The sequence below is a fragment of the Carassius gibelio genome, chromosome B18 (genome assembly GCF_023724105.1).
Source record: "Carassius gibelio isolate Cgi1373 ecotype wild population from Czech Republic chromosome B18, carGib1.2-hapl.c, whole genome shotgun sequence".
NCBI classification, from domain to species: Eukaryota; Metazoa; Chordata; class Actinopteri; order Cypriniformes; family Cyprinidae; genus Carassius; species Carassius gibelio.
In genome coordinates, this window is record NC_068413.1 from 14,137,302 (window position 1) to 14,159,637 (window position 22,336).

The 22,336-nt window shown below is 36.0% G+C and overlaps 2 protein-coding genes across 10 annotated transcripts; both read right to left on the reverse strand.

Moving 5' to 3' along the window:
- Window positions 1-166: 166 nt before the first annotated feature.
- On the reverse strand, window positions 167-11,376 carry LOC127977199 (CLK4-associating serine/arginine rich protein). Of its 6 annotated transcripts, none has more exons than XM_052581916.1 (21): window positions 11,222-11,376; window positions 10,256-10,395; window positions 10,032-10,129; window positions 9,614-9,715; window positions 8,721-8,800; window positions 8,527-8,611; window positions 8,301-8,440; window positions 8,080-8,176; window positions 7,867-7,945; window positions 7,697-7,770; window positions 7,390-7,431; window positions 6,532-6,714; window positions 5,901-6,218; window positions 5,614-5,790; window positions 3,821-3,860; window positions 2,761-2,821; window positions 1,523-1,581; window positions 1,380-1,426; window positions 1,190-1,278; window positions 936-960; window positions 167-835 (listed from the first exon to the last, which is right to left on the reverse strand). In XM_052581916.1, exons 2-21 carry the CDS (start codon window positions 10,352-10,354, stop codon window positions 793-795), a joined length of 1,938 nt encoding a protein of 645 aa, XP_052437876.1. In that variant the 5' UTR covers window positions 10,355-10,395; window positions 11,222-11,376; the 3' UTR covers window positions 167-792. The 6 variants fall into 6 exon arrangements, 4 of the variants coding, with proteins under 4 accessions (XP_052437876.1, XP_052437875.1, XP_052437878.1 ...); XM_052581915.1 differs by having other exon boundaries at window positions 10,256-10,398; window positions 11,222-11,369; XR_008158156.1 differs by lacking the exon at window positions 1,190-1,278 and having other exon boundaries at window positions 3,817-3,860.
- Window positions 11,377-13,699: 2,323 nt separating this feature from the next.
- On the reverse strand, window positions 13,700-21,546 carry siae (sialic acid acetylesterase). 4 transcript variants are annotated; one of them, XM_052582996.1, is made up of 11 exons: window positions 21,371-21,546; window positions 21,041-21,103; window positions 16,986-17,138; window positions 16,598-16,758; window positions 16,360-16,498; window positions 16,004-16,178; window positions 15,754-15,875; window positions 15,532-15,665; window positions 15,276-15,430; window positions 14,981-15,167; window positions 13,700-14,815 (listed from the first exon to the last, which is right to left on the reverse strand). In XM_052582996.1, the coding sequence occupies exons 2-11, from the start codon at window positions 21,099-21,101 to the stop codon at window positions 14,579-14,581; spliced, it is 1,524 nt and encodes a 507-aa protein (XP_052438956.1). In that variant the 5' UTR covers window positions 21,102-21,103; window positions 21,371-21,546; the 3' UTR covers window positions 13,700-14,578. The 4 variants fall into 4 exon arrangements, with proteins under 4 accessions (XP_052438956.1, XP_052438955.1, XP_052438953.1 ...); XM_052582995.1 differs by having other exon boundaries at window positions 16,986-17,141; XM_052582993.1 differs by having other exon boundaries at window positions 16,986-17,141; window positions 21,433-21,527.
- Between the last annotated feature and the right edge of the window lie 790 nt (window positions 21,547-22,336).

Here is a 22,336-nt window from a genome sequence, read left to right on the forward strand (position 1 = left end):
ATCTGGCGGTTACAATAGGTAGCGGTTGTGACGCCGTAGAAAATGCGTTTTTGTTTTCTGTTCACGAGTAAAAAAAACTCAAGCCAGTTTTTTTTTTTTTTCATTCATGATTAGATTTTTATTTCAATGTCAAAACCTGTGATCCTAATACAAGAAAGAACCACCAGCCATTTACACTGTCGAGTGAAAAAGAAAAAGCATTTTCTGTGGAAGAAATTTCATCACTCTTACATGAAGGGACTATATACAAACATGAGGTAAAATGGGTAGATGCTTTTAATCACTCTCACTCATCATGTTTATCTTCTATTAAACACGAAAGCAGATTATGTGTTTCCTGTCAGTCAGTTCTATGTGTTTATATCAACGTGAGGGTGAGTAAATGACAGAATTAGCATTTTTTAAGGTCATCTCTCTTTAATGTGGGTATAAGATACAAGGAAGATCATAAGGTTCATCCCACTTATGTCACAAAAATCAAGACAGATCGACTCCAAATAATCAGCAAAGCTTATTAGAATCCTAGCAGCTCAAAGCATTCCTGGCAACCCTGCTGTGTAATATCAAGAATGGGAGGCGAAGTGTGTTTTCAGAGCACGAAGGTGTTAATTTTCACATTTTAGAAATGTTTACTTTCCATTGCATCCAGATTAGAAGATGTAAAAGAGAAGCTGAAGTGAGTGAGATTCATATTTTTGATATTTTTTCCCAATCTTCTGAGTAAACTCTTGCCATCAAAGTCACCATTCTGTTTGACGTCTTATGGCCTCGACTGTTTTATCAGCCGATTCTTCAGTACCGGTAGTGAGGACTCCGTGATTTTGAACGTGATCTCCTGTTGAGGAAGACAGTATAAGTGTTTGAAATTAGCCAGAACAACAGTACGTTTAGATGAAATGGACAAGTGTGGCTGGTCAAGACTGGTTTCAGCATACCTTCTAGATGAGCTGTAGTCCCGACCTGTGGGGTGGTGAAGATTTATGATTAGAATCTTCTTCACAAGTAAGTTTTTGCATGCGTTACCACAGTGTATATCTATGGAATTCGATCACTACCAAAAAAAAAAAAAAAAAAAAACTAAAAACAAACAATTCAATCCACAGAAAGACTCTTGCTTCAGTTCTTTCATAATGTGAATAAGAATACGACGCATCTCTTCTTTGGTGGGAGGCTCAGCAAATAAACTCACTGTATTTGGCATTGGGGGAGGGCGAGTGACTCTGACGTTCATACTGTCTCTCCCATTCATCTCTCTCTTTTTCCCGCCGTTCTCGCTCCCTACAAGACCAAACAATGACCAAACTGTATCCTCTTCTTTAAACCGAGAGGACAGTTCCCACATGAACATGCTGCACATGTATATACATGCTCGGACTCACTTCATGCGTATTTTCCGTGCCATTGCGCGAAGAACTCCTTCTCGTTCCTGCGATGGGAGGAGGAAATACATGAACGTTAAAGTAAAAAACTACCTGGAATCAGTCCTCCTACCCACATACCAACTGTACACCCACACTTTTACCTGTCGCTTGTTCTCTTGTTGCTGGATCTTGGCTTGTGCTGCCTTCTTATCCGCCTTGGCTGATAAAGGTAAAAGCAGAAGGTGAGGCAGGGTCAACAGGCTTTTATTTTACACAACATATGCTGCTTAGAACAGTGGTATATACACTGCTGTTCAAAACTTTGGGGTCAGTAAAAAATAAATACTTTACAAATTTCAAATTTATGACCAAAAGTGACATTAAAGACTTTTATAATACTACAAAATAATAAAATTAAAAATAACTTTTGAACTTCCTATTAAATCAAAGAATTGTGAAAAAAGTATCGGTTAACACAAAAATATTAAGATTAACATTAAAATTATTAGTGAAATATTAAGTGTCACTCAAGACCATTTACTAAAGCGATTAAATCCTGGCTGCTGAAAATGCAGCTCTGCAATCACAGGAATGCATTATATTTAAAAACACAAATATATTTAAAGTTTATATAATAGAAAACAACTGTTTAAAATTCAATAATTTCAAAATATTACTGTTTTATTGCATTTCGGTCAAATAAAGACGCAGCCTTGGCGAACATAAGAGATTACTTAAAAAAAAAAAACTAAGGCAAAGCTGAGCCGCCACAAGATCATTTAAAAGAGATCATTTCCAGGCTTAAAAGTCACAAGATGCTTTAAAAATGATGCTGATTTGGTGCTCAAAAAACATTATCATTGTTGAAAACAGCTGTGCTGCTTAATACTTTTGTAGAAACTGAACTGCATTTTTTTCCCCAGGATTTAAAAGTAACAGTAAATAATATTCCTTTCCAAAAAAAAAAAAAAAAAAAAAAAAACACACACACAGTATTCAACATTTAAAGTGAATCAAAAAAGTTCAAAGTTTTCCAAAGACACGGACGCTTTTAGGTTTTAGAACTTTGAACTTTTTGATCCACTTTAAATGTTGACTACTGTTTATAAACAACAAAAAGGAAAAAAGACGTTTGAATAGCAATGTAAAAAAGATGCATTATTTTCTTTTGGAGACTTGCTGAAGATTGCATTCACCAGTGTTTAAAATATTTATATAAAAAAAAATGTGTTATTAAAGCTTTTGAGTGTTAACTGATGTCAAAGTTAAGAACCGACAGAAATAAGAATGCACAAGAAATGTAAAATTAAAAAAAATTCTACTAACTGATATGGCACCAATATCCTGTGCATGCCTAGAATAAACATTGAAAAAGATGGTTCCTGAGATAGTCCCTTACATTGCTTGTTTAGAGCCTTCTGCATACGGAGTTTGAGCTTCTCTTGTGGTGTCATCTTGGGCTGCAATGGACAAAGTGACTTTAGAAGAAGTACGATGAAAAAGTTTATGCAAAGAACAGCGGCTGACAACAAGGGATCTATTTTACTAGCTTAAACTTGTGTCATGTCATGCAGAAGGACGAGTGTTAACTACATACAGATCATTTACATGCTGCATGCTGAACTGCAGCAGACAGTCCTGTTTCACAGAAATGCCTGTGATGCTTATGTTAAAGATCTATTTGTAGGGGTATGGCAAAGTGCAAAGTGTGAACAGGCAATTGGAGGCAGCCAGCGCTGTCGACTCTTCTTCTCACCAGGTCAGGTACGTCAACTTGATGGAACAATTACAAAATGGCAGCTACTGTAGCCATTTCAGAAGGTGCTTCCTTGAAGCGGTTCAACCCTTACACACAAGGACGATCTGTATTGACTTATGCTGGTGTGTTTGTGTGTGTGAGTGACCGAAGCTGCTCTGCCTGTCTCGACAAGCCCAGTGCAGAAGCAACACATGAGCTGTTTAACTGCTGAGCAAACCTGCTAAGAACCTTTATTCCTTTGAAGTTTTCCTTTCATCAGCTCACGTTCTTTCACAGGTGTCTCTCAACAACCCACCATTCAGATAATACATAGTAAGATAAATGTGAAGTACATGTATCATTTCCCTAAAGAGAAGACAAATCTATAGCACTTCCAAAGAGCACACAGAAATATCTGGGTCCTTTAGAGATAGAGTTGGTCACTTCCTGTCTCTTTCTTACAACAACAACAAAAAAAAAAAAGGCAAAAAGGTGAGTTGGATGAGCTCTTCAAAATACCACTGCATTCTGCAAATAGAGGGAAGCTGATCACCAAGTGGACAGCCAATCAGAACCACATTTCAAATGAGAACAAGGGCTCTTTGAAGAGTCAAGAGATGGGCAGGAGCCCCAGCCTGATTGTTAACTGCATCAGCCTGTCAGGGGTGAGGGAGGCGGAGTCTTTAGCAACAAATTCGAGATATATCAAATTCTTACTGACTTTGGCAGCTCCAGTCTCTTTACCACCCGGAGTTTCAGGCCTGTGGGGAGAAAAATAAACGAATTTTTGGTCAGCAGTCACTTTTGAGGCATAGGACAGTAATATTAATGATAATTATAATACAAATCAATACTACTACTACTGCAAATACAACTAAAAATAATAACTATTTTACAGAAGTATAATTGCAATACTACTACTTCTTAAACCTATAAATTCAACTGTATCATATTCGATCCACCAATTTCTAAGGCTACGTTCACAAGTGCAGGCAAATGTGGCCCACATTTTTTGATGTTTTGCAATGCAACCACAGACTGAACAATCATTTCGGAATTCATGCAACTTTTACGTCACTTTAGATCAACATCTGTCACGATTCTGCACTCATGGCCTAATGGTAAGAGTCAAGACTTGTAACCTGAAAATTGTGGGTTCTGGTCTTAGGTCTGTCAGAAATTGAGGGAGGGAGGGGTGAATAACGGTCACTATCTTCCACACTCAATACCACGAGTGAGGTGACACTCAAGCCCACCCGATAGAATATATCACTAGGTGCCATTCATACAGAATGCGCTTTTGTGTTGACAAAGATGGGATGCAGGCAGTGGATCAGAAAAAAATAAATAAAATGCAATATGGGGGTTGAACTTCTTTTAGTTTGAGCGCCGTGCTTTTAGAATGCTGTTTCATGTACAAGATGCTGCAAGCATTTTGGTCAGTGCTCTGTCAGAACTCATAAGTATTACATTAACAACACTATATTCAATGCAAAACATGAAAGTTTGGATCATAAAAGTTTTAAAACTCTGCTCTTCTGTGTCACATCCTTATCTTTATTTTTCATATTGCCTGTGCAAAATTTTGCCGGCTTCTGTGGCAGATCACATGGCTAAATAAACACATAATCACTTACTTTATGTACTCCGTGTTTACTTTAGTATAACAGCGTGCTGTGCAAATGTTGCCAAGTCCACAGTTTAGTTACTTCTCACTACTGTGGTGTTCTTTAACTCCGTGGGTTGAAGAGAACCCATAAACGGGATATTTACCCCCAGAGGGCGATTGAGGTAGTTTTGAGAAGCAATTGGGTGGAATTTGTTGTGAAAACCTGGAAACCCTGAGTGTATTGTTCATTTGCGCATGCATGTCAGTTCAGAACCGTGTTCTGTTCACACTGGAAATCTGATATTGGCCACATTTAAACCAAAAATGTGAACAGCTATAAAATTAAAAAAAAAAAAAATAATTAATCGGATCTGAGCAAAAATCGGAATTGCGCACCAATGCCCGCAGTGTGAAAATCTAAACGAAATAATCAAGATGATCAAACCTTTCCAGAAAAACCTGTTGGACAAAATCTACTACATGCCTTATGTCTTCTGATAGTTTATACTTTTTTTTATATATATATATATAAAAGTATAAGGCCTTTAAACAACATTTTATAAGCATCTCCCTTCAGGTCGAGCTTATGAAGTAAATATAAATATTTATCTAAATTGTAGCCATTGGAAATTGTAATTGCACTAGGTCATATCCCATTCTCAGGGGTTAAAGCATTCTCAAAACAAATGCAAAAACTGCCAAATGTCAAGTAACGTTTCATAACCTGCCAATGCCAATTTTACTTATTTTAAAAATATATTTATTTTTGAAAAAGCAAGATTTTTTTTCAAACTCATGGACTTTACATGGGTCACATTTCTCAGGTCGGAAAATTGCATCTGTGACTTTTTGATATCAAGGTGGTAAAGTGTATCTTTAGCACTTATAGGTGTGTTGCAACTTACTTTCTCAGTTTGTCTGCAGAAGCGGATGCAGGTGGAGCAGAATGGGAAGCGGGGGAAAGGCTGCGGCTTGCTGCAGGTGAGTGGGAGGGGCTCTGACTGACGCTCCCGCCCTTCCTGTATGCTGAGCTGCGACTCCGACGCCGGTAACGATCATCCGAATGAGAACGCGAGCGAGACCTGAATGAGAGAGTGATTCTTCCGATCAATTTCACTCAAGAAAACCCATATTTTTCTTTTAAAATCAAAGCATCTACAAGGGTTTGAATATCTTTAGCAAGATCTCTTGCCTGGTTCGTCTGCGGCTTGTGTACCGCCTCCCCCTGTCCCGGTCTCTGTCTCTTTCACGGTTTCGGTCTCTACCCCGATCTGTGGAACGAGACCTAGTCCTGTCGTATCGTCGCCTTGAACCAGCTCCTCCACTGCGTTGCCATGAACGGGAGTCAGACCGCCGGCGAGAACGAGATCGAGACCTGGAGTAACGGCTGTCCCGGTCCCTGCCCCCACGGGAACGACGACTCCGGCGGGAACGTGAGGATGAGCGTGAAGACCGATGCGAAGAGGAGCGGGAGGAAAAGGAAGAGTGGCTGGAGGAAGACCGTCTTCGGCTAAAAGAAAAACACAATGTGCTATGTCATTACGAGCAACTAATAAAAAAACAAAACAAGCCAAAGAGCTTCCATTTAATTATCCCATACCGTTTTTAACCCTGAATATGCCACAAACAATAATCATCAGGCTAAATAGGCAACTCAGACAATGGTTTGGTTGGTCTCTCAACGATTTCAAAATATCACCAATCATATAAGCTCAACCGGTGGCAGTTCTCTGGCTACATGCTAACACAGCTAAACACGCTTATGAATAAATGAAGAAAAAAGCCACTAAGGAGCCATAATGTAGAAAGGGGAAGTTACCGACCGGGAGCCCCTGCTATGACCTGCGGTGTTGGAGGAGGTGTGGCTTGACGCCGCTGCAGGTGGGGCTTGTACGGCTGAGGCTCCCTCATCCTCACTGCCCCCAAAGCTGGTGATGAAAGTGATCTTATCATTGCCTGGGGTTCGAGAACGAGAGCGTGACTCTGAACTGGAGTCCGACTCTGGCCTGAGACAAGAAAGAACGAAAACCTTACTAAGAAACATTACTATAAATAAATGATGCACACTACTGTTCCAAAGTTTGGGGACATTACTCCAATCTATACAGCCACATGATCCTTCAGAAATCATTCTCATTTTGTGCTCCATAAACATTTCTTATTAGTATTAATGATGAAAACTTATGTTGCTGCTTAATATTTTCATTTTCAAAAAAAAAACAACAATTTCTTTGAAATAGAGATCTTTAGTAACATCATAAATATAATTTACCATCACTTGTAATCCGTTTATGACTCAAAAAACCTCACTGATCCCAAACCTTTGAAAAGTAATGTATGCAGTTGTATTAAGTTAAAGTATTTTAATTGTAAAAAATTTGGTTGTACTGTATTGTGCCTGTTCATTTTCCATTTTGACATTTAGATTACCTTTGCCATCCTCTAACACTCAAAACGAATCATTATAAACATGAATAAAAATAAAAAGTTTCCTTAAAAACTTAAAATTTTCAATTCATTTAGACAAAATTCTACTGACTTTAAATTTTTTTTTTTTAAAGGTATTGGTCATAAATTCAATATTGGGGCAACCTAAATTTAAAAGATTCTGGTGCTTAAGATTACATTATGTATACACCATTCAAAATGAATGTGCAGAGCAGCAATCCATGAACACTTACCGTTTGTAGGGGTCGTATGTAGGACTGTCTCTTCTGGCATAGCTGTTTTTGAAATGTACATATTGAATTCAAATCAGTTATCCAATTTTCTATCAAAATAATCAGCAACATGCGTAACTGGTGCACATTATAAAATATACAAACACTAAATTTTTATTGAGTAGTGGTCAGTGGAACCAAAAAAATAAAATAAAAAGAAACTAAAATTAACACTATAAGACACTACTAAGTTAGATTTTTATAAATGAGCAGAAAAAAAGATCCCTGCTTATATTGGGAAATATGTAGCTGATATTGTATTGGTTACCTGGGTGGGCTGATCTGCCTGCCTTTCATATACTTCTCTCTAAACTCTCTTCGCTGTCTGCGAGACCGCCGGCCCTGATGGAAACAGAACAACATTATTATTACAAATACTTATAAATCAAACAAGCATCTTTAATGGAAGGCAGGACGTTAATAGGTTTCTGCCCATACAGAGTACATGGCCTTCTCTGCCTCCAGTGCTTTTGCATGTTTAATGGCCTCCACTTCCTCCTTGTCCTTCTTCAACATCCTGCCAAAAAGACAGAATGGATTTGAACTACTTTATCACATTTGTAGAAAAAAATGCATTAATTTAGATCTTTAGGTCCAAATACACTCAAGCAGCGATTTTTAGTTAAAGAATGAGCGAGCGAGCGAACGAACCATACAAAGTCTCCATCTGCCATGCCGTAAGTGATGGCCATCTTGTTTATCTCCGTCACCTGCTCTGGATTCAGTTCATCTACATCCACCTCAACATCTACAAATTGGGAAAGCATTCACACACACCTTCTACATTCAAGTAAATCACATTTCTGAAGTGTTTTTACATACTAAAAATGAATTATCCTAACAGGAAGTGTTCAGAGTTTGAAGAAACGCACCAATGTCAGGGATGACTTCGTCTTCCTCAGACTCGCTGTTTTCAGAGTCATCCTCATTTCCCTTTTCCATCTGTTCATCTGCTTCGGTCACTGTGCTATCTTCATATGTGTAACCAATCTGAGCTTTCTTCTCAGCGAGTCTAATAGTGAACAAATTATGATGTGATCCTTCTAACAATGTACTTTTAGCCACATATGTTTTATGTTCTGATGCACAAGTTCATACTTTTTCTTTTCATCCTCATTTGGTTTCTGTAGGCCACCGTAGAGCTCTTCCACATAGATTTGGTACAAACACTGCTCTTCAGAGACTATAACATGAAAAAATAAATGTTTTTTGTGGATTCTTCCAAATTTATAAATAACATTATAAGGGTCAAAACTGAATTGTATTAACAAAAAAAGGAAATAAAAACTTACTGTTTGCAAAGTCATTCTGCACCAGACCTCTATAGCGCTCATAGTTGCACTTCCTCTCTTCTGATTCCTGCTCTGGGGTGCTGTGACAGAAACAATGAACTCACTCAAAAATGACAATGCACAAACCAGTTCAGCATAATTTTATAACTTCATTGAACCCCGTCGGTCATTTTCAACTGCACATTATTGTTTTGAATCGATTTGTATTATTTCATCAGAACAGTACAAAACTTGGTGACTTAAGTGGCACTTGCTATATGAAAGCAAAATAATGATTTGTCAGAAATAACCATCACCATAGTATATGAATGGTACATTTTTTTCCTCAAAGTAATCCTCAATCTTGTCTAAATATATATTCAAATTCTAAACCTACCAAAAATATGACTTTATATAACCTTTTAAGAATTTAGAAAACATACATCCCAATATCTATGGTATTAAATATGATTTTATTTAATTCTCCTACCTTATGGCGCCAATCTGCCTTCCATTCATTCGATTTTAAATGCATTTGCTCTGTTATAACTTTAATGATGTATCAATTGAACATTTGCATTTTTATTTATATTTATAATATAATTTATGTTAATATAAATAAATAGTGCAGAATTTAGAAACGAATATTGACCAGCAGGTTTTAAGTTCCCTTAAAACAGAAAATATTAGAAAATAAATATTACTGGACAAAATATGGAATATATAGTTATTTTAAAAGAAGTTTACGGTCTCCTAAGCGAGAAATAGGGTTAAACTTAAAACCAAATGGGAAATTAAACCACACTATGCCACTGTTTTGAAAAGACTGCATCCTACCCATTTCTTTGCATAATCAAGATAATGTTCTTTTACCTTTAGATACATGGAAGATGCATTAAGGTCAGAATACTCACGTAGTGTTGAGGAGAGGTGGTGTATAGGTGGGGATGTAGTCCAGGTGTGCCCTGACATCAAACCTATCGATCATGTTGCTGGTATCTCCTTGCCAAGGCATCCTGTTAGGACAAAGGATGAAGATGTGACAGATTTCCAGATAAAAACCTTTATATGAGCTGTTATGTTGGTGTGTCTAAATCTAAAATCTAAATTGCTATTAAGTATTTGTGCAATTTCTCAAAATTGCAATGGCTGTGATTTTATTAATAATCATATGTGCTGTATGTTTCAGATTTAAGCTTTTACATTCCATCCAAAAATAAATTTAATGCTGCAATGTTTAAAATCAAGAAATGAACATTGCCAAAAGTATCAGTACTGCAGTTTTCCAAATTATTATTTCCCAAATCACTGATCCAAATGCTAGCTACATACATGTTGAGGGGACTCTCAGCCGCCAGGGCTACAGCTGAATCCAGGTGGATTTTGTACGCCCGGCCATGAACCTGCAGGAACTGGGCTGGATCCTTTTTCTACACAGAATGAGAGAAGTGTGATTGTTCATTTAAAATTTCTGTCCAGGACCAAGATTAAGCTGTGCTCAACAAATAAAGACCAAAAGTGCAGTCAAGGTCACAGACTTTCATTTGTCAACTTACGATTTTCTCATAGAACTCTCTGCGTCTCTCTCCACGCCGCTTGTAGTCCACCATCATCCCGCGCAGTTTGCGCTCATGTTTGCGGGCCTCCTGCCACATGACGGCTCCGCTTGGGGTTGGGGTGCGTCGGGGCAGGGCTGCTGCTATGGGACACAGAGGGTACAAATCATCCTAACCTAACCAACTAACACATTAGCTGTCGCATATGGTGTCATTCTGAATTTGAGGATTACAGAAAATACATTTCATTATGAGAAAACACATACCAAATACATTATGCTAACATATTTTTATACGGTATAGATTTCCCCACAGCACGTAATATACTGCAGCAAATATACATTTAAAATATGACACTTGTGTCATGTGTCAATCAATGTACAATACAAGTAGCATATTGTTATCGAAACTAGTAAACTGTATTAACTGAACAGCAAGTGTCCAAGAACTCACAAGAAAAACTGTATAGCTTACAGATTAACTTAACTAACCTTAATTAAAAAAAAAGTGTGACACTGAGCTGGCAGAAGAGGATTGCGTTTGCTACGAAAACAGCATCAGAACTGTATAAAAATGGTTGAAATGATTGACCTTTACATTGTAAGTGTGTAAAGGTCAAGTAATAATAATATCACATATTTATCTACACAGTAACAATTTGAAGAAAAGTAACGTTGATATAGCCAAGTGGCTAAAGCCTCTCAGGCTAACTTCACTTACATGTCAATTCTGAAAATTATTCTTGTTATTTTGAACGCACATCAAAGACTATAAACTACGTAGGTCGTGCAACTTTAATGCAGTCAATTATTAAGATTCACATCTCACGTCACATTATATATTTATGTTACTAAACGCTGGCGGAGCCGCTAGCGTGCTAGCTGGCTATATTTTACAACAACTGACAATGAAGCGATACGACCGTCACCAAATATATTCTGCGACCTCTAGAATTAAATGAATTACCTGTTTATGTTTACAATATGTATAGTGTGAGTTTTCTTGATAGAAAACACAAACGTCGGTCAGCAAGTGGAAAAGGCCGCTGGTTTCCATGCACGCGCACGCGCACGCGCTCTCAGATCCTCGAGCTGAAGAAACATCTAGAGGGGCTGGTAGACTTGCATTATGTAAGAATCTAAATCCTGCCATAGGAAGCGCACTCTGGCTTACGAACACTATAGGGTAAAGCAAATGTATGTACTTTATAGGCGTTTTAGACTGTTTGTGAGATATTTGAAACGTGCAAATAATATATATATATATATATGGATATAATAAATTAGTTAGCTAATATGACTTATAATAACTGTGATCAGTCTGGTGGTTATCATATATAGGGTTTTGGTAGTAAAAAAGGGTTTGTGTCTCTGTTAAGCTGTAAGCAGTATATTAGAGAAGATATTAGCGCTGTACAGGTAGCTAAACACTTTACAATAAGGTAGGGTTCCATAAGTTTAAGCATTAACTAACAATAATGAGCAATACATTGATAAAGTAGCTATTTTATCATGTTAAAATATAAAATATTGCTTGTTAGTCTCATTGTTAATATCTCATTCTTAACTTAGGTCCATTAAATAACATTAACAGATATAAGGTTTAATTTTAATAATGTAGGCCTATCAGTAAATGTTGGAAATAAGTATTTTTCATTGATAATTCATGTCGGCTAGTTAACTAATATTAACAAATGGAACTTTATTAGCCTATATAAAGTATAATGCCTACCACTATACCTCATAAAATATGGCACAATGGCAGAATGTGCAGGGGAAAAAAAGAGCAAAATGAATTAAAGATTGACTCATAAATGTATGTGTTGTGCTGTAATATGAGATTTGTCTTGGACTTTGCCTAAAAGCTAAGGTTTCACTTGCCACTGCTTGCCAATGCGATTACAGAACATAACATCATGATGACTGGTACAGTGTTTTTATAAAAAACAAAACAAATAACTTTTAATAAAAAAAGAAATATATGTGATATGTCAGCACTTTAAAGCAAGTGTCAACTTCTTTCTGTTTACAGTTTTTCTCAGTCGCTTTGGTACATTTCTCGAATCAGACTCACAATTTGCAAAACATAAAGTGCATTTCTCAAAACAACTCGTACAAATAGCAAATCACCATGGATTACCTGCAAAAGCCAGTCTCCTGCTCAAAATCCTTAGTTCATCTCTCAAAAATAAATATCTTTGTCAATGAACATATCACTGCCATTAGAATGACAAGTCCTTGTGTCATAGTTTACGGATAAGACAGTCAAATTGCTTAGCCATGTTGTCAATATAACAGTTTAGTCTGGAGGGATGATCTGATGTAAACTACTGTATTGAACAGTATGCCATATGCTTATGTATGCCATATATCCATTTCAAACGTACACATTTACACATTACTGTATGTGGGATATTGATTGAAAGAGACTGGATAGAATTCCCAGTTACACTTTTACAAAGTCTGACCAAAAAAAAAAAAAAAAAAAAAAAACTTTACAATGTCATTGTGATATAGAAAAGGAAAAACAAATATGGACACAAATATGAAAATAAGTCCATTTTCAGAATGTGTAACTCTTGTGTTGTCCTCTGTCTATACAGTATAAGCTTTTCAACTGAAGATTCATGAGATGAACCTTTGAGCTATTTCAGAGAAAGGGTTTATCATTGGTTTATCATATACATTCTCTTCATAAGTCAAGATTCACTTGGACAATTCATGCCAAATGTACAAAAAGTCTAATAATAATGTGTAAAAATAAATATAAAAAGTGTGCTAGGCAGTTTTTGACAACTAGATTAACCATTTTGCATTTAATGACTTATACGATGAACTAAAGACTAGATGTTTTGAGTGGTAAGACTGTTGCACAGAAAACTATGCAATACGTTTTGAGCAACATGACATGAGCAACTGATAATGCAGGAAACTGCCGATAAACATGCATAATCAATTGAATGAATGTACAAAAGCAATCGCAACTTGTTCGAAAGAACGAGAAACTGGTTTTATGATGTGTATAAATGACTAGATGATGTGGAGGTTGTACAAGTTGTTTTGAGAATTTCATTTCTGTTTTGAAAAATGCACCAAAGTGACTGAGAAAAACTGTAATATGCTGAACTAAAAAAAAAAAACGTTTTAATGAACTGGCCATTAGATGGCGATACTGGCACGTTTAAAAAAATTCAACATTTTTATATATTTGGTAAAGGCCAAGGGACAAATCCCACGGTTATGTAACAGAAAATTAACTTGGCAAGCAGAACATTTTAAACACATCACATGTAGTCTGTTCGAAGACTAAATTATTAACCAAATTAACCAAAATTACACATAAAGTACTGTTTTATGCTGCTTGTCAGACTTCATAAGCCTATGAATACAAAAGATGACCGGTAGAAAAAGATAATCGGTTCTGGACATAACTGAACAACGAGAATAAAACTGTATCATGTTATTCATTTTATGTGAACGTAAAACCTTCACAGCATAACTTTGAAAATTAGCCTAATATTAGTACTAATAGAGTAATTTAATGAAACAAAATGAAACAAAACAATTTTACAAATGTCCAATACAGTTGATTCAGGAAAATGTGGAATGTGTTATATGATATCTAAACATGATTTTCTTTAAACTCTACATTCATTACAGTGAAGGAAAAATTACCTCAGTTTTAACCCCTTAAGTCTACAGTGGGGGAAATATTTATTTGACCCCTTGCTGATTTTGTAAGTTTACCCAATTGCAAAGAAATGAAGGCTCTGTAAATTATTTTAACAGATAAGAGACAGAATACCATACAAAAAATTCTGAAAAAACCCTTAATGTTTAGAGACTGATTTGCATCTCAGTGAGTGAAATAAGTATTTGATCCCCTACCAAATCAAATAAATAGTTTCCCCACTGTAAAGTGCAAACTGATTAAATTGTGGTGGAAGTTGGTGGAAAACAGCTCTCCCATTAGAGAGTTCAAATTACAAACATATTTAGATCGTCACTCAAAAAGATTTAAAGAAGTGCATTCTCTCAATATACATTTTTTACATTTTACACATTCATATAATTATTTTACACCCTATATAATGGCAGTGGTCTTTAATCCTGGTCCTAAAGACCCATATTTTGTATGTCTTCCTTACACACTTGATTCAGATCATCGAGTCATCAGCAGAGAGCTTTATCAACCAAACTGAGTGTGTCAGATAATAGAGGCATACCAAATGTGCAGTGGGCCCCCAGGACCAGGATTGAGACCACTGCTATTTGACATTAAGAGACATTTTCTAAACTTGATGTTTCGGTATGCTATTGTAGGTCACTGTTTTCTGATGGCCAGGATGAACGGTGGTGCAGGTAAGAGTCCATCAGAGCTGTAGATAGGGCAGGCTTTAAATTTACAAGGCCAGTCTGTCCAAAGATAACGCACTGCAGTAATATTAGCATATGGACAGCGATTTGTAGATACATAGACATCATCAGAGCCATGTTTTACAATGTCAACAGAAAACCATTTATTATCGGATTCACACGTCTTATCCTCAGAGCAGCATATCTATGGTAAAAAAAAAAAAAAAAGATACAAATGAAAACATTAGCAGTTAGTCAAGGTCAGTTCAGAAGGAGCATTCTCATTTTAAACTACCCTCGACTGAATGTATATATTTTTTAAATCATAATTTTCAAATTGAATGAACGTATGTGAAGAAGCTCATCTTACCTCAAAAAAGCGATCATTGGTAGTGGCACTGATGATTCCTTGATGGAACAAAATGTGAATTAAATTCTGTTCGAGCACGGCATGAGTAGGGAAAGGTCCTTGGAAAGATACATTTTGCCCATAAGCGACAGCTCTTGCTCCAAGCACAAGTCTGTATGCCACATCCTGTTTATCCTCCGGGTGGATACTATTATACCACCCCCAAAACAAAACAAGCAAAACAGCATGTTAGAGTTCAGCACTTCCATTAAACTATTTGAATAACACTTTAACCCCAGTTTGTGCTCCTCCTCACCTCCCATAGGGGGACTTATCATCAGGTACGTCAATAGCAACAGCCATAAAGGTGTTCTTCATGCGCTTATTAGGGGCATAGCCATAGTCTGCGGTCTGATGCCAGCGTATTTCTCTGAACCCATCTTTTGAATCGTTTTTGCGATATGTGCTTAGCTAGAGATGAAATGGAAGTACAATTTGATGTTTGAGTACTGATGATACATGGGTCTTGTCAAAAGTATTGTTAAGATATATTTCTGTCTACTCAGTGGCACCTGTACAAATCCAAACGGGAAGTCTAGTGGAGTCTGGCCACCTGAGCCTTCATGGAAAGCCATCCTCCAGTCGTCAATCATCACAGGGAAAGAGCAGTTGTATTTATCCCGGTTACAGTTTGCATTAGATTCACCTGAGATAAAAAGCAAAGTAAAAATAGCAAGTCTTTGCATGTTATACTTGATATATTTTGCTGGAATTCTTCACCCGAGAATTAATACCTTGGTACCATATGGCTCCTTTTATGGTCATGTTGAGTAATGGATGAATCATGGCATTCCAGAGCACTGTACTGTTCCATTTAACAAAGGCACCCTCCAAGTAACTTTGTACATGTACAACACTAAGGGGAACAGTGCAGGATATTCAGGTACAGAAGTTAAACATGCAAAACCAGAAGCAATTCAATGTAATATAAAAAATGGCATCTTTATACAGAACATCATAAAGTATTATGTTCTGGCATTGTACCTGTTCTTCAGTCCACATTTGTGAAGTGCCCTTGGGGATGACCAGGCCTCCACAGGTGTGCCTCCCCAACTTGAGTGTACTAGCCCTATCGGATAATTTAGTGTTTTGTAGAGATAGCGACCAAAGAGCCAGCAAACTGCAGAAAAATGGCTGAATTTCTTTCCTCCAAGCAATTCTTTAACAATGAACACAAAAAGACAACAAGAACAGCTGTTTATTTCTTCAGGAAATAAGAATAAAGAGCAACAACAACACACTTTCCTCTAGAGACAAATACTAGTTGGACATCACCCTTAACAAAAAACAGGAATGCAACAAATATCTCATTAGCTTGTGTTCCAGACCATTTTCCATACCTGGTGTTGGTAGGGACCAAGGAACTTCCACTCTTGCCAGATCAATTAGTTCCTCACCACTCTGCACCAAGGCAGCCTGGAAGATCCTCACATTTGGGAACTCAGAAGCCAAGGCCAACTCCTCTGTTGCATTATTCACCTTTTGAAGAACAAGTGACATTCATATGTATTACATCACATATGAAGGAAGAGGAATAAGCATATCAAAGACTTTGAGTTAAGAGATATATTCACTTACTTGACCAACAGTGAATGCCATGTTACTTTGTCCGCTACATAACCAGATGTCTCCAAATAGCACATCTGTGAGTGTGATTGAGCTATTAGTTATATTCTGAGATGCAGTCAATTTGTACGGACCACCAGGCTGCACAGGTTTGAGAGTTGTGCGCCAAATACCTGTGAGACATTAAAGTCAGAATGCACTGTTATTGCATTGAATTGTTTCAACTGGATATTGAATATCCTATATATTAATTCATTTACTGAATTAAATGATCACTTTTCCACAGAAGAACCTAGGTTTGAATTGACGAGTAAATAACAGAATATACATTGTTGGATGAACTCTTCCTTTAAAGCATGCTTCACTGGAAAATATAATTTGTGTTAATGATACTACTTACCATTGATAACAGTAGTAGAGAATTCTTCTTGAAATCCTGACAATGACAACACAACCTTGGCACCATTCTGTCCAAATCCCCACACCACTGCTTTGGCTGGGGCCCTCTGCAGAACCATGTGATTCCCATAATAAGAAGAGAACCGAAACACTTCTGCTGGGAAAACAAGGAAATGAGATTAAGCTTATTGATACGATTGTTTGTAGTGATGGTGAAGTCCTACCAATTCATGTGACTTGAAAAAATAGTTCATCTCAAACAATCCAGGTGCTCGAAGGATGTATCCGGCTGTAGACCTTAGCTCTCTATATGGCTCTGCATGTAGCCAAATAGACCTATCTTTCAGGTGGAGTCAGAAATATTGTAACAAGTTCAAAGCACATGCCTGTCATAGTGAAATTGTATTTACAGAAAAATCACGGAACTCTAGATGATACATAAGTCGCTGAGTTGTGATGGAAATGGCATGTTGAACTCGAAATATTGTGGAAACATTAATCTAGAGAATATCATATATCTATATATAGTGAGCAAAGAGCAGAAAGAAAATCTTCAAGGGGAACCCGTCGCTCTCAGGTATAATGTCAAAGGCTTCAGGGGATGTAAAAAAGGATGTTAGAGAATACCATAAATTATATTTCCTTTCAAATATGAATGTACCTACAGGTTTTAATCTGAACAACTGACTTCGCAAAGACCTGCCCTCCTTAGTTACTGTTGTTATGTCCGACTTGTTAGCATGAAATAAACAGGCATGAACATTGGAAGGTGTTTTATTTCTGTAACTGTGGAAATCATAGCAAGTGACCGCTCGACCGCACGTCAACGTCGCCGCCATATTGGAGCGGGCAACTCTCATAACTCTCACATCAGGACAGAAGAAAACATACCTGACTCATCGGCAGATTGGACACCTACAAACAGTCACACGATAATAAAAACAGATCTCGGGGTGTTATCTTTCACAGGTAAGACTCAGCTGTTCTTCCTCTATGTTTTTTGGTCATTTTTAATTTATGTTGACAGCTTAATTAACCACCAGTGTCAGACAATTAATAATATCGCTAGCGTAGTTAGCAGTGAAAGCTGAGACTTTATAAGAATTCAAAGTTTAAATGAATTCTTATTACGTTTTAACTTATATTGCCGTTTACATAATAAACTAAATGGTGTTATGAGCACAATATACAGAGTGAGCCCTTTCACTGTCTAGATTATTGATGGAGCTAAAGCTTCTCTCTTTAATTTCACTACCGTTAAAGATTAAGTGGTTACATTTTAGAATATTAGTCCTTTAGTTAATGTTAGTTAATTCATTAACGAACATGAACAAACAATGAACAATACATTTATTACTGTATTTATTCATCTTTGTTCATGTTAGTTAATGAAAATATAGTTTTTCATCGTTAGTTCATGCTAATTCAGAGTGCATTAACTAATGTTAACAAGCACAACTTTTGTTTTAAATAATGCATTAGTAAATGTTGAAATAAACATCAACTAAGATTAATAAATGCTGTAGAAGGATTGTTCTTGCTTAGATCATGTTAACTAAAGTAGTTAACTAATATTATCTAATGGACCATTATTCAAAAGTGTTGCAGATTAAGTTTATCATCACTTGATTATAAGGATTTCATTGCTTTTCATAAAACTGTGAACTGATTCTATGCATTCTTTTTTCTTCCCTTTTAGCCATTTGCAAACAGGACAAGGAAAGCTGAGGAAAGCTGTTCTCTGCATTTCCAAGAGACAAGACTATACCTCCCTAGTGTTGTGTTTGTACTAAACCCAGAGCAGCCCTGAATGAATCGACAGAATGACCCAGCTCATATTCTAATACTATAGACTACATTTAAAAAGCTTTGCTCAGGCTGTTTAATGCTGATAATGTACTGCGTGTGTCTTTACACAAAAACTACATGATGTTAATAGCCTAGAAATGAAAAACACAGGAACTCATAGTGAATCCAGCTGCAATATCATGATAAACTCATTGTGATGTTGTTATAATTACTATTAATTTTGATTAATATCAAGTTTTTGAGGGGAGCATCTCATATTCTGGTCTGTGATAAAAATAACTATACTTTGAGATTTTGTGGTACAAGGTAAACCTTACACACTCACACCCAAACATTCATATGTGTTAACATACATGGAAAAATAAACCACTGTTTCAAAATGTGTGTGTTTTCTGCATGAGTGTGTGTATTGTGCATTATAGAACATATACATATATATATATATATATATATACACATATATATATATATATATATATATATATATATATATATATATATATATATATATATATGTATATGTTCTATAATGCACAATACACACACTCATATATTATACATATATATATATATATATATATATATATATATATATATATTATACTTAAGGAGCTCATTAATTAAACACAATTTGGAACTCATGTCCACAATTCTTTTGTATAGTGTCTGAATTTGATTAATAATTATTACACAAATAGTATTTTTAAATTTCATTTCAATTTTTTTTATTTTACTCTTTAATTTACTATTAATTTATTCTTAATTTTTGTCTATTCTGTATTATTCCACCCTTGATATTACATATTCTTCTTGCTATTGTTAACCTATTGTTGTTCAGTTATTTATTATGGTATTATTCATATTATAAAAATAATTTTATACTATTATAAATCTATTATATCGAATATGTTATTGTAGCGTTGTACTCGCTTTTCATAGTATTCACTTTAAGTTGTACTACATGTACTTTTTAATATAACATATCACTTTTCTACTGTGCACTGTATCAGTTCATATTTTCATTTTCACTGGATCCATAGCCTCATCAGTTACATGTGTTATTATTTGTTGTGGAGTTCATCTGTAGGCTATAGTGTGTCACTTTTTGATTTGTATTTACTTGTTTTATTAAATTTTTCTCAACAATAGTAAATTATTAGTGTTTAAAGATGTATTACTTAGATTTTATCACAGAATTTCATGTGGAATGAACTGTGTTCTGATCTGAGACACGAAAGAGAGAAAAGAAAGAAAAATGTTGGGATTGAGCAATAAAACAACTACATTTCATTTAATGTATATTCAAATTAAATTACATGCATATGTCACAGTTATACTAAATAAACATTAGAATTGTAAACCGAAAATAATCAAAGAAATCAAGAAGTGAGACAAATGTGAGCTGTCACAATTGCTTACGAACATTAATAATTTTCCAAACCTAAATAAATAACTGGAGGGCAAAGTTTTTAATTGCACGTAGATCGCAAACCTGAAATGGGTTGAAAAATGTGAACGATATCATGTTTTTATTCAGAAAAAAAACGCAGCTCCCCGTTTACTTCCATGTATTTTTAAGGCAGTTTTGCCCTCACTAACATGGCGGCGGCGTTGACGTATCGCAGCAACGGCTCAGAGCGGCCAATGAGGCGTCTAGTTATTTATATGTCAATGCTTGGTCACATAGACTTATATGATGTCTATGCTTGGTCATGTCTTTACGTCATGACGCTAATACGTCAACACGTGATGCACAACAACCCCGCGTGACATGATGGTGTGAAAACATTCCAGTAGTCCTATGTAAGCAAATAGTGCGCGTTTTGCTGACACTTATAAAACCAAGACAATTATTATTTTTTTTTTTACTTTTCTGCTATCTGGCACTTGAAGCAAGCTATTTTCTGCTCTCAGTGAAATCACAGGATCATTCCAAACGCTTATAATCAGCCCATGCATCGGTCCTCAGCTCATTCATTCGCTTAAAAGAAAAAAAACAACCATAACTACATCGACGCTGCCTCACCGCATTGCACTTCAGCCAGTCTGAATTTCACATAATGTAAATTTGAACGACACATTTATGCTCAACTATTTCCTTATTCCTTTCGACCTCAGTAAAACCATTCATACAGTGTCTGCAAACATCACGCTTATCAAAACCTCGTTGGAAAGCACATTGTAGGAAACGTTAAAAACTATATGTATTTAATGTATGTCAAAGTGTATCAAAAAACACTGACTTACCTGCCGATAAAACACTGGCAAATGCGCTCAAAAGCAGTGAGATAGTAACCGTCGTCAGCATCTCTGCAAGTGATTGAAAACAAGGAAGTGCATTTACTTAAAAGCAGACAGTAAAGGCTGGGCAGCATTCAGTTCATTGATTAATTAAGTTGTCAAACCGGTCACTTATATTGAAAGCGAAAATAGTTTGAGAAATTTACACTCTTAGAAAAAAAGGTAGCCTGCAAAACTGTCACTGGGGCGGTATCCTTTTAAAATGTACTAATATGTAAATTATACAAATATTAGCTACCTTTAAGTTTTTGTATCTTAGGATGTAGCGTACTGTACCTTCGAAGCATTAAGGTAAGTGAACATACTTGTTAAAGAAAAACAAAATAATTGTCACTGACTTATCGGGATGAACCATTTTTCGTTGGTCTTGTGTCTAATTGCCATTTTCAGCATTGTAATGTGCATGCAGAACCATCACTAAAAATATCACCAATCAGACTGTATGCAGACAGCAGTGGTCCTCTTCTTCTTCTTCTTCTTTTCAGTTTAATGGCGGTTGTCAAACCAAACCTAAATGGTGCATTCCCGCCACCTACTGGATTGGATTGTGGATAACGTTATGGTAGTAGTGACCTAAATTCTGTTAATTAAACGAGTGTCTTCTAAGAAATGAAATAATTCTTCATATATTTTAAATTGCTTTGGGCCATTACCTAATATTGATTGGATAAAAAAAAACTTCCATTCCCATTTCTCTTAATGCCTGAAACAATTAAAATATTTCTCATGCATAAGCCTCACATTTTAACAATACATGTTCTACTACTGTTTCCATATTTTCTGAACTACATTTGTCACAATACCCAGTCTGGTGTTTCCAATCTTGACCATACTTTGATTTAATAGACAATGGCCGATGAACATTCTTGAAATTAAAACATCCTTCCTCTTATTTCCAATGTTTCTTCTTTCTAAACCAACTCTTCCTTAAATGTTGTATAAATGTCAACCTTTATTTCCACTGTCCCACTCCTTCTGCCATTTCTTCATCAACTTCTCCATCAACTTCTGTACATCTTATGGCCTGTTTGGCTAAACTATCCACCTCTTCGTTCCTGCCACCCCCATATGAGCTGGTATCCAAAGAAAATGAATAATGATTCCCAATTGTCTGGTTCTAAAAAGAATTTGTAATATTTCATTTATTAAGTCCTGTCTAGCTATAAAGAAATACCACTTGCAAGACTTTCAATTGCAGATAGAGAGTCTGTGCATATAACTGATATGATTGGCTGAACTTCT